Consider the following 12361-nt stretch of genomic DNA (forward strand, 5'->3'; position numbering starts at 1 on the left):
TCTCTGTTGCCTCAAGTACAGCCCCTATTATATTGAAGACACTTGTTCTTGAACTGAAGGCTTTACATCACTCATCAGGTGACATTACTGAAAGAGAGTTTATTGGGCTACAACCCTTCCTATCAAGTCTTGCTGGTTCATAACCCTCTGTATCAGAAGCCTTGGCTTGTAACACCTATCTGACCTCTACGTATATCATACACTACTACACAAAAGTCAAAGTGCATTTCAAGTTCTCTGCACTTTACACTTAATCAGTATCACTTCCCGAGTTGCATCCAATTCCCTCAAAACCATTTGTATAGAATGACAAGCGATCTGAATGGTTTATATCTATATTGCCATCTGTCGCTTTCATAAGTTTTTTCTCAATCCACATTCAGTTTCTGTTCTTACAGAGTGAACCAGTTCATCTAAACAAAGTAATTCAGCATTACAATTGTAGTTTAGACATTATCCCAAATGAAGCTAAGTTTTTGCACCACACGTACAAACATGATAATGAAATAATAAATGAACTTTCTGTGCATATAGTGAACTAATGAGTAGAAAAATATTCAAAAGCTAGGAAAAATATACAAATGAAAGACAAAAGTCATTCTGCTTGTCTGCACCCTTACCTCAATATGTGATTTTTCTATGAAAAGTTGGTCTGTGCGCCGAAAAGCATCTTTCAAGGCCCGGACAGGATCCTTTGGGTAGAATGGACTTTCTGCCAGGAACTGATGCAGATGGCTTACTCCATAAATAGCAGCATCGGTCCCTGCATGTCCGTCAAATACAGCATAGTAGCTGGCTGGACTGGGATCCTAATCAAGAAATGAAAGCACAGAATATCCTCAATTATCAAGTCCAATTGTTGAAAATAACACAGAAATATACTATCAACAAAACAGTGATTATGTAGGAAACACACTGCCAAAATCAATCAAAGCCATTTTTATCTGTATTACTTTATATATAATCAACAATATTATGTAACGGATAGATTGCTACTCACCATAAAGATGACATGTTCAGTTACAGACAGACACAACAAAAAGAATGTTACACATTGAGCTGTCAATCAGTCACCCAGTCACTCACTCACTCACACACACACACACACACACACACACACACACACACACACACACACACACACACTCAAAGCAGGCATAACTCACACATACATGACCTATATTTCTGGCTGCAGCAGCCAGAGATAGCAGTCATGTGCATCAAGTGCCTGCTTGTGTGAATGTGTGCCTTTTCTTTCCTGAAGAATGCCTGGCACAGCACTAAATGAGACTGCAAGAAGATAAAAACATTGGACATCAGTGGAAACTTTAAAGGGAATAACAAGGTTTGAATTCTTTACAATGCTAAGCTAGTGCTGGAAGCTACAAACCTGGTGGTATGTTTTAGCCATATAACTGAAGTACAGTGCAATTATAAACTTTGAACACTTTAAAAAGGAGTGCAGTAAATTTGTTCCTTTTTTAACATTAGCTAGCTATATTCTGAGTTCTGTAAATTGCATTGTAACAATTTTCAGAAAATAATAATAACATCAGATGAATGGGAGATGGTAGAAGCATAATCAACTTTTCAAGTCTGAAGTAATGGAGGGTCACAAGGTTCTTGTTTCTAAAGGGAAATTACCTGAGATGTTACAGACACTAGAGAAGTATACTTCCTACAGCGATGTCAAAATCTGGGTGCCTCACCTCAATATCAGACTTGTCACTATGAACACCTTAGTGGGCAGCCCATAACATTAACAGCTCCATGAACAAACAATGTTGTTCATAAGCTGATTCTTGGGGACTGGTAAATGTCAAACAAAAATATAGCCAAGATAATAAACATCTTACATGTGTGTTTCTTAGTTATTAACAGTATCTTACACATCAGGAAGCTTTCATTGTGGGTGCCTAAACGTTTGAATAGAGAAGTGAAGAGGATGTACAGAGCAGTTTTGGCCCACTGTGATGCTACAAAGGACTTTTTGGTTAGAGTAGTGACAGAGGATTGAAACTAATTCCACACTTATATTTCGAAGCCAAGTAACAGTTAGTCATAGGAATGGCAGTACAGATGATTACTGTGACCAAAGAGGTTCTGTGCACCGAACTGACCAAAAAAGTAATGACACCCATTTTCTGCGCTAAAGCCAGAATTCTGTCGATGGTCTTCCGACCTCAATGATGCAGTATAACTGCAAAGCCTCCTCTATCAGCTGTAGGAGACAACTGAGATGAAATGCCATGGATAGTTGACCAAAGGGATCCTTATACTGCACAGCACTGCACCTTGGCACAATATCCAAGATGTGGCTGCCAAACTGAAGATGCTACATTTCCAACTGGTCAACCATTCTTTCTGTTCACGCATTCTAAGTCCTTCTGAATACTATCTGTTTTCAAAGAAACACCAGAAGAGTTATCATATTGATGACACTGAATTCTTCAAACATGCTGCTGGAAGCTAGTTTATCAAAAATATTATTTTACTGGAGTAGATAACAAAAATGCAACAGTTGCATAATTAAGTTGGGTTGGCACAGCATTTTTGAATAAATGTGTGGTCTAAACGCTGACTATCATTTCTGTGCTAAGCCAGAAATATTAGCATCCCATCCCTCTACTGTTATTTCATACTCTATTTCTAAATCTGATTTTTTTCACACCTTATTTTCTCTGTATGTGCTATCTTCTGTTAAATTTGCTGCTTCTTACCTTTTATTTTAACAAAATTCATTTCATACACGCCTTTAAAAGTTGGTTATTATTCATTACGGTTAGGTGAATTGTTAAATAGTTAATGCACATGCAGTTAAATGCAGTTAATCTATTTATATAATTGGTTATATTCAATGTTGATATGATTCAAATTTTACACTATATTTTTAAAGCTCTAGCAGCAGCCAAGTTTGAAGACAAAATTAAAAGTATTACTGATAAAGATATAAAGGTACTGAAACATTTTTGTATATTACATTATACAGCCCCCCATGAACCATGGACCTTGCCGTTGGTGGGGAGGCTTGCGTGCCTCAGCGATACAGATGGCCGTACCGTAGGTGCAACCACAACGGAGGGGTATCTGTTGAGAGGCCAGACAAACATGTGGTTCCTGAAGAGGGGCAGCAGCCTTTTCAGTAGTTGCAGGGGCAACAGTCTGGATGATTGACTGATCTGGCCTTGTAACATTAACCAAAACGGCCTTGCTGTGCTGGTACTGCGAACGGCTGAAAGCAAGGGGAAACTACAGCCGTAATTTTTCCCGAGGACATGCAGCTCTACTGTATGATTAAATGATGATGGCGTCCTCTTGGGTAAAATATTCCGGAGGTAAAATAGTCCCCCATTCGGATCTCCGGGCGGGAACTACTCAGGAGGACATCGTTATCAGGAGAAAGAAAACTGGCGTTCTACGGATCGGAGCGTGGAATGTCAGATCACTTAATCGGGCAGGTAGGTTAGAAAATTTGAAAAGGGAAATGGATTGGTTAAAGTTAGATATTGTGGGAATTAGTGAAGTTCGGTGGCAGAAGGAACAAGACTTTTGGTCAGGTGATTACAGGGTTATAAATACAAAATCAAATAGGGGTAATGCAGGAGTAGGTTTAATAATGAATAAGAAAATAGGAGTGCGGGTTAGCTACTACAAACAGCATAGTGAACGCATTATTGTGGCCAAGATAGACACAAAGCCCATGCCTACTACAGTAGTACAAGTTTATATGCCAACTACCTCTGCAGATCATGATGAAATAGATGAAATGTATGACGAGATAAAAGAAATTATTCAGGTAGTGAAGGGAGACGAAAATTTAATAGTTATGGGTGACTGGAATTCGAGTGTAGGAAAAGGGAGAGAAGGAAACATAGTAGGTGAATATGGATTGGGGGGAAGGAATGAAAGAGGAAGCCGCCTTGTAGAATTTTGCACAGAGCATAACTTAATCATAGCCAACACTTGGTTCAAGAATCATAAAAGAAGGTTGTATACCTGGAAGAATCCTGGAGATACTAAAAGGTATCAAATAGATTATATAATGGTAAAACAGAGATTTAGGAACCAGGTTTTAAATTGTAAGACATTTCCTGGGGCAGATGTGGATTCTGACCACAATCTATTGGTTATGAACTGCAGATTGAAACTGAAGAAACTGCAAAAAGGTGGGAATTTAAGGAGATGGGACCTGGATAAACTGAAAGAACCAGAGGTTGTAGAGAGTTTCAGGGAGAGCATAAGGGAACAATTGACAGGAATGGGGGAAAGAAATACAGTAGAAGAAGAATGGGTAGCTCTGAGGGATGAAGTAGTGAAGGCAGCAGAGGATCAAGTAGGTAAAAAGACGAGGGCTAATAGAAATCCTTGGGTAACAGAAGAAATATTGAATTTAATTGATGAAAGGAGAAAATATAAAAATGCAGTAAATGAAGCAGGCAAAAAGGAATACAAACGTCTCAAAAATGATATCGACAGGAAGTGCAAAATGGCTAAGCAGGGATGGCTAGAGGACAAATGTAAGGATGTAGAGGCTTGTCTCATTAGGGGTAAGATAGATACTGCCTACAGGAAAATTAAAGAGACCTTGGGAGAGAAGAGAACCACTTGTATGAATATCAAGAGCTCAGATGGCAACCCAGTTCTAAGCAAAGAAGGGAAGGCAGAAAGGTGGAAGGAGCATATAGAGGGTTTATACAAGGGCGATGTACTTGAGGACAATATTATGGAAATGGAAGAGGATGTAGATGAAGACGAAATGGGAGATAAGATACTGCGTGAAGAGTTTGACAGAGCACTGAAAGACCTGAGTCGAAACAAGGCCCCGGGAGTAGACAACATTCCATTTGAACTACTGATGGCCTCGGGAGAGCCAGTCCTGACAAAACTCTACCATCTGGTGAGCACGATGTATGAGACAGGCGAAATACCCTCAGACTTCAAGAAGAATATAATAATTCCAATCCCAAAGAAAGCAGGTGTTGACAGATGTGAAAATTACCGAACTATCAGTTTAATAAGTCACAGCTGCAAAATACTAACGCGAATTCTTTACAGACGAATGGAAAAACTGGTAGAAGCCGACCTCGGGGAAGATCAGTTTGGATTCCGTAGAAATGTTGGAACACGTGAGGCAATACTGACCTTACGACTTATCTTAGAAGAAAGATTAAGAAAAGGCAAACCTACGTTTCTAGCATTTGTAGACTTAGAGAAAGCTTTTGACAATGTTAACTGGAAGACTCTCTTTCAAATTCTGAAGGTGGCATGGGTAAAATACAGGGAGCGAAAGGCTATTTACAATTTGTACAGAAACCAGACGGCAGTTATAAAAGTCGAGGGGCATGAAAGGGATGCAGTGGTTGGGAAAGGAGTAAGACAGGGTTGTACCCTCTCCCCGATGTTATTCAATCTGTATATTGAGCAAGCAGTAAAGGAAACAAAAGAAAAATTTGGAGTAGGTATTAAAATTCATGGAGAAGAAGTAAAAACTTTGAGGTTCGCCGATGACATTGTAATTCTGTCAGAGACAGCAAAGGACTTGGAAGAGCAGTTGAACGGAATGGACAGTGTCTTGAAAGGAGGATATAAGATTAACATCAACAAAAGTAAAACGAGGATAATGGAATGTAGTCAAATTAAGTCGGGTGATGCTGAGGGAATTAGATTAGGAAATGAGACACTTAAAGTAGTAAAGGAGTTTTGCTATTTAGAGAGTAAAATAACCGATGATGGTCGAATTAGAGAGGATATAAAATGTAGACTGGCAATGGCAAGGAAAGCGTTTCTCAAGAAGAGGAATTTGTTAACATCGAGTATAGATTTAAGTGTCAGGATGTCGTTTCTGAAAGTATTTGTATGGAGTGTAGCCATGTATGGAAGTGAAACATGGACGATAACTAGTTTGGACAAGAAGAGAATAGAAGCTTTCGAAATGTGGTGCTACAGAAGAATGCTGAAGATAAGGTGGGTAGACCACGTAACTAATGAGAAGGTATTGAATAGGATTGGGGAGAAGAGAAGTTTGTGGCACAACTTGACTAGAAGAAGGGATCGGTTGGTAGGACATGTTTTGAGGCATCAAGGGATCACAGATTTAGCATTGGAGGGCAGTGTGGAGGGTAAAAGTCGTAGAGGGAGACCAAGAGATGAATACACTAAGCAGATTCAGAAGGATGTAGGTTGCAGTAGATACTGGGAGATGAAGAAGCTTGCACAGGATAGAGTAGCATGGAGAGCTGCATCAAACCAGTCTCAGGACTGAAGACCACAACAACAACAACATTATACAGGATGTGTCTCCTATGAATCATCAGGCACATTGTCTTTTGGTACAGCAGATACGTGCAATTACCCCCCCCCCCCCAAACGTACAGCTGGAGTCAGCCTAAACAAATGCTGCTCAACACATCTTTCATGTGGCATACATAATTGAGGGAACACATTGGTTTGTTTCCTGTGACAAACAAAATTATTTTTAGCATAGAATTTTACATGTCCATTCGACACAGCGATGCCAAATTAGTCTGTTGAGAAATTCCGTTTACCACTATGTACTAAAAGGTGCAGTAAAACACGAGGTGTAACGAGTATTCCAGCAGCGACAGCACCACCTACGCCCACGCTGACTGCTACCGCTGTGCAGCAGCACGCTGCTCAGTTGCTGCCCAAGTACTAATTATTCTTCAGGCTCTTAATGTCCCTGCTAATACATGCCAGTAAAATGAATAATGCACTCAACTAACCTGAGAGCACTCTATCAAATGAGCGTGTAAGATTCAGACTTCAAAATCATTTTGTTCGTAATGGGAAACAAACTGAAGCTTTCCGTCGATGCTATGCGTCTTAAGAAAGATGTATTTGTGTTCACACAATGAAGGTTTTCACCACCAGTGTTTGCATTCTTGGTGATTTGTGTTTTATGTGCATTAGGCCCTGGTCTAAGAAAATTTATCTGTGTAATGTTTTCAATGCTGGCGACATCATCAGAGGCTATAACGACTCACTTGCCAGAAAGCAGTTACAGTCTTAAAACAAGCTCAGCACGTCACACAGTTTAAACACATCAATGCGATGTGTCAGTTCATGTTGTCATCAGATCGCTGCGTGTTACAGGAATTGTAGAGGAGAAGAGCTGGCGCTGTTTGTTTCATTTTGTGCTAAGGCCAAGAACTTGCCTAATTCCAGGCCTTTTTCTTTTCTGTTAAAATTGTTTTGTGCTAGGATTTAAAAAGAGGGCACAGAAATTCAGAAGCATGAAAATAACTGAAAAATAATAATTGAAATTAGACCAGTTGTGAGCCTTAGGGCTAAATAAAACAAACAGCGCCAATAGTTTCCCACTAAAAGCACCATAACATGGGTTGGTGTCACTCCCCAATCCTAAGAAGCAGTCGTATGTGTCCATGTCACTCCACAATCCTAGGAAGCAGCATGATGACGTCACAAACCAATCATTGCGTGGATATGTAAGAATAGCTTGGTTCTCTGAGCCTGTCTGAGACTAACTGCTTTCTGAGTGGTTAAAGCCTCTGATGATGTTTCCAGCATTGGAAGACGAATCTTTAGGCAGAGAAAAGTGCCTTAAATGACAGCCTAATGCCCATAAAACAAAAACCACTGAGTACATAAACTTATTTTTTACATTTAAAATGTAACTTTTGAATAAAAAGTTTTCCGCCCCCTATCCGCATCAAATGATTAAAAATACACGAGTTTTTGGCTAAGCACCCCTTGGTCATTGTCGATTAGTCTGACTGCCTGTGGGCTGCTGGTGCGCCCGTATATAACCTAGCTGCCCGCTGCGAGTTCACTGGAGATCGCAGCTTCGCCATATATGGGCATACATTGATTCGACCTTTGATGCACCCGCTTCGACCACACGGTCACTGGATCCCACGCTGCACTGAGCTGCAGGCAACCATCTTTGTTAAGGATGTTATCGGTGATTTTTATTTCAATGGCTTCTTTAGTTACACAGTCTTAGTAGCCGTTAGTGCGAGTCACAACAGAGGTTTCGTCAAATTTAATCCCGTGATCGTTTTTTTAAAGCACGCTCAACTAAAGCGGATTTCTCTGGGTAATGTAGGCGATAATACCGCTCACGCTTCTTCCTGCGTTGTTCTACAGTGCATACTATTTGTCCGACGTAAGACCGGCACACTTGCAAGGTATCTTGGAGACCCCAGGTGTTCGGAGACCTGCTGCATCTTTAACGAGACTCAGTAATTGCCAGATTTTTGTCTGAGTCCCGAAGATCGATTTGATCTTCCGTCTTTCAGCGGGCGGCTTATCCTGATTCTTACTTGAGATCACTTCCCATATTTGATGAACATTGCAGCTATTGTTCCTAAAAAATTTGCGTATGTGCCCATGGAGCACGCAATCAGCATCTGATATTGTTCTTGCACGATGCACCAAAGTTTGCCATATCGTTTGCAGCAAACAAGGAAGGGCAATGCTTTGTCTTTTTCTAATTCTAAAACGAACCGAATGTTACTGCTACTGCCTTAAGATATTCCAAGAACTTGAAAAGTTACTCACATCTGTGCGGCCAAATGATGAACGTGTAGTCAGCGTATCGAGAGAATCAGCTACGCTTTAATAGCGCCGTGTCTAAGGCAACATCCTTGAAATTCTCCATGAAGAGGTTTGCAGCTGCTAGAGATAATGGGCTTCCCATCGCAACGTCGTCCATCTGATCATAATACTGACCATTGTACAGAAAATAAGAAGACGTACGAGTGCGCCCAAATAGCTCAACCATGTCACCTACAAAGAACTGGGATAATAGGTCAAAGAATCTTTGATAGGCATGTTCGTAAACAGCGCTACCACATCAAAACTAATCATAATGCTCCTTCACTAAGTCAAAGACGGTTGATTTTTTCCCAGATGTAAAGTTATGAGTTGGGCCAAGTACTTTGCCAGCTTCTATGTTGGTGAACCAACGATGGATACGATGAAGCAGAATAGAGTCCCTTTCTTCCACTGAAGAGCAAGTGCTCTTTGTTACAAACATTGGTCCACCACGCAAGAATGATATCAGACGCTGACAACCCGCTCCATGAGCACCTATCCCAGGTCTTTAGTAATAACGGCTACGACGTTCATCAAACAAATGACGCGATACCAAGTAAGAATCAGAATAAGATCACCAATGAGGAGCATGAAAAGAAACTTACTTTCTTGCCGTTATGTGACTTCACGTCGGGCAAGATAAGCCGCCTGCTGAAAAGACGGAACATCAAGTCGATCTTCACGTCTCCGACAAAAATCTGGCAATCACTGAGTCCGCTTAGAGATGAAGTAGGTCTCTGGGTCTACAAGATACCTTGCGAGTGTGCCAACCTTATGCAGTACAAACAGTACACACTGTGGAGCAACGCAGGAAGGAGCGTGAGAGATTTTATCACCTATGCTACCCAAGAAAACTGCTTTAGCTGAGTAGGCTTTAAAAAACATTCACCGGGTCAAATCTGACGAAATTTCTGTCATGGTTCTGACTAACTGCTTATGGGACTGTGTAATTAAAGAAGCCACTGGAATAAAAATAAGCGATAACATCCTTAATAGGGACGTTGTTCTACAGTTCACAAGGGGACCGTGCGTACTTGCCCTCACCGACATGGTTCTTGTTGACAGGGTGTGTAGAAAATGGATAGGACTTCAACTTATGTAAAGAGGAAGGCGCAACTCTCAACCGTTTTCGAAAAAAATCGAGTTTGAAAGTTTCAGGCATGCGTATACGTACTATCGTATGGCAGTTAACGGACAAGGAGTCCGTAGCCAAGTGATTTAAGCGCTTAGTTTCGTAAGCGCAAGGTCTCTGTATCGAATCTTGCTGCTGGTGCTTTCTTTTTATTTCCAAGTAACTCTAACAATACATTTATTATGACTGTCCAAACGATCAATATTTAATGATTCATATATTATTTGCATAATATTTATCCTGAAAAATAGGAAAACAAAATATTTTTGTAAGAAGATTGGAAATAATAACGGATACACGACCAGTATAACCTCTGTATTGACATTATTGTATCTACATGTGTGACACGTATGGAGCACTGCCCGAATGAGGATGATACTGACTGTAGGAAGCACGGAAATCAATAATTGTTGTGGCATACTACACACGTAATGAACGCCGAGTTTTTGCACGAGCATGGTTTTTTCAGTGTTTCTATTTCAAGACAAACTTCGTTTACGTTCATAAATGGTTCTCAGTCACCACACAGTTTCACGGCGTACCACGCATATCTGATCAAATCACCGAATGGCGGTGCAGACAACTGATGGTGTAAGACTGACTGAATTTTTATGCAACCTTGTCTTGAAGCTATCTCTCTCTTGTGTTCGATGATGTAGAGCAATTTTGTAGTCGCTCCATAAAGTTTTCCACCTGCCTGAAATAAACGTCGCAGGGCTGCTCCAATGGAGTACATTTTGATGGAATTACTTTAATACGTCACGTTGACAGACCTTCTCCATCTTGAAAAATTTCGTCGTATAAAACCGGGTTCGTTTGCTCTCCCCATGAATCGAGTAGCACAAGAAATTATTGTTCTTTCACGTATAGCTTCAAAACGTCGATCATAAATTTCCTGTTTAGTACTGTTGTGAGTTTTCCGGACTTTGAAAATGTTATCATAACATTTTTGTATTTGTGTGCGTACTTAACAGTTGCTTCTTTGCACCCTTTGTTTAAATGAGCCAGTAGTCTCTTGCAAGCTTACGAAGACCGTTGGCAGTAATTTTCCAGATAATATGACAGCATACTGTGCAGTGAACGAATGTGTTACCTTGTGCATATCCTTTCACTGCACAAGAACCACTTTTGTTCCGCGTTCAGCGAGAGTTCGGTTGACTGATAGTGGCTTTTTTCTTTTACTTGCGCCTTTATCCCGCAGTTTCGCAAGGTTGGCATGGTTAGCGTCGGATTTGGCAAGGTTAATGTTAAGGGGTGGCCGGATGTCGTTCCTGTCATCACCTCGTACCACCCGGGACGGAATTAGTGTACCCCAGGTGTCTGCGTCTAGTGTAATCCGTGGAATAGTGTGAACGTGTTCAGGTGTCTGCGAGTCGTGTAACAGGGGGACGTGCGGACCAGCCCGGTGGTCACCTAGTGGGAACTGGAAAACCTGGTTGGCTGATAGTGGCACCCTCTACAAACACTCAAATTTTAACATCATATGGTCTATAAAAATATATTGCAAGTGATGTAAATGAATCAGGTACTTTTATGTGTAATATCTGTTTGATCTGTGTTAATAACATAATCCTAGTCGTATTTTGGGATGAAGGGACGATTCCGCATTCCGAAATTTGCTGGCATCAAGGACTTTCTGCAGTGAAGCGCTTTCCTTCTTGGACACAAATCTGATGATTTTTCTGTGATGAGCAGATGTCTTAGTTTGAAGAGCACAACCCACGAGTCATAAGCTTGAAAATTTAAATCAGGAAATTGGCTAGCCAACAGCAAGGGCCCACTGCCGCAGGTCTCTCGTCGGCATCTGTTGGTTACATTTTCGAGTTCTATGAAACGATCATAGGTCCACGAATCAATTTTTCAAGTTGTTTACGCCTTGTTCCACCTTGTTTTATATGTTGTTCCCATATTTTCAAATCTTTCGCCTGCGTGAAGCTCCCCTTCTAAGAAGAGTGGCCAAGTTCCAACCCGGATGGTATCTCGCTACATCGATGACCCTGATCTTCCAATACTGCGGAAAGTAATCGCTGTCCATTTTCGACTGCTTCTGTTCTGCCTCGTAATCGTATGAGGAATATGAAGATACTTCTTCTGTTTCTTCAGAGACACGCTCTTCATCGATGTCTTGGTGGGCAATTAGTTCGACTTGTACCACAAGTTGTTTCTCCACTTGCTTCACGAAAATTCTGTGAAATATTTCTTCTCCAATTTCCTTGTGTTCTTGTGTTATTACAGCAGAAGGTTTCGAAGCGATGAGATTGGTCTGGAGAAGGGCCTGTTCGCTGTACACAAGTGCCATTTTAACCGTGTTTGTGAAACTTCACTGTAAAGTGATTTGGCTTCAAGATCAGGCTGACTTTCTCTTGCTGTCAAAGTACCAGACACATCACACCAATACATTTACTCGTACAATCAGGTATCTAGAAACGTTGACTTGCAACTACCTCAGGAGCTAACATACAAATAAAGTATTCTTCGTGTTTGTAAACGCTGTTCCCTTTCTTCCTCCGGATCATTCCATGTAAAGTCATAGATATTTTGGTGGATCCTAAGAGACCATTCCTGAATTTAGTCGTATCTGGTACATGGCTATCTACTTATCTTAATAGTAAACCTGCTAAATAGACTGTCCTAACTCTAACCATTTTTGAT

At 40.8% G+C, this 12361-nt stretch overlaps 1 protein-coding gene across 1 annotated transcript in view; it reads right to left on the minus strand.

Moving 5' to 3' along the window:
- The window catches only part of LOC126190642 (calponin homology domain-containing protein DDB_G0272472-like), a 1063014-nt gene that overhangs the window by 671242 nt on the left and 379411 nt on the right, over positions 1 to 12361 (minus strand). The window contains 1 exon segment of the mRNA XM_049931066.1: positions 621 to 809. Coding sequence (XP_049787023.1) covers positions 621 to 809 — 189 coding nt within the window.

This window comes from Schistocerca cancellata, chromosome 1 (genome assembly GCF_023864275.1).
Source record: "Schistocerca cancellata isolate TAMUIC-IGC-003103 chromosome 1, iqSchCanc2.1, whole genome shotgun sequence".
Classification (NCBI taxonomy): Eukaryota; Metazoa; Arthropoda; class Insecta; order Orthoptera; family Acrididae; genus Schistocerca; species Schistocerca cancellata.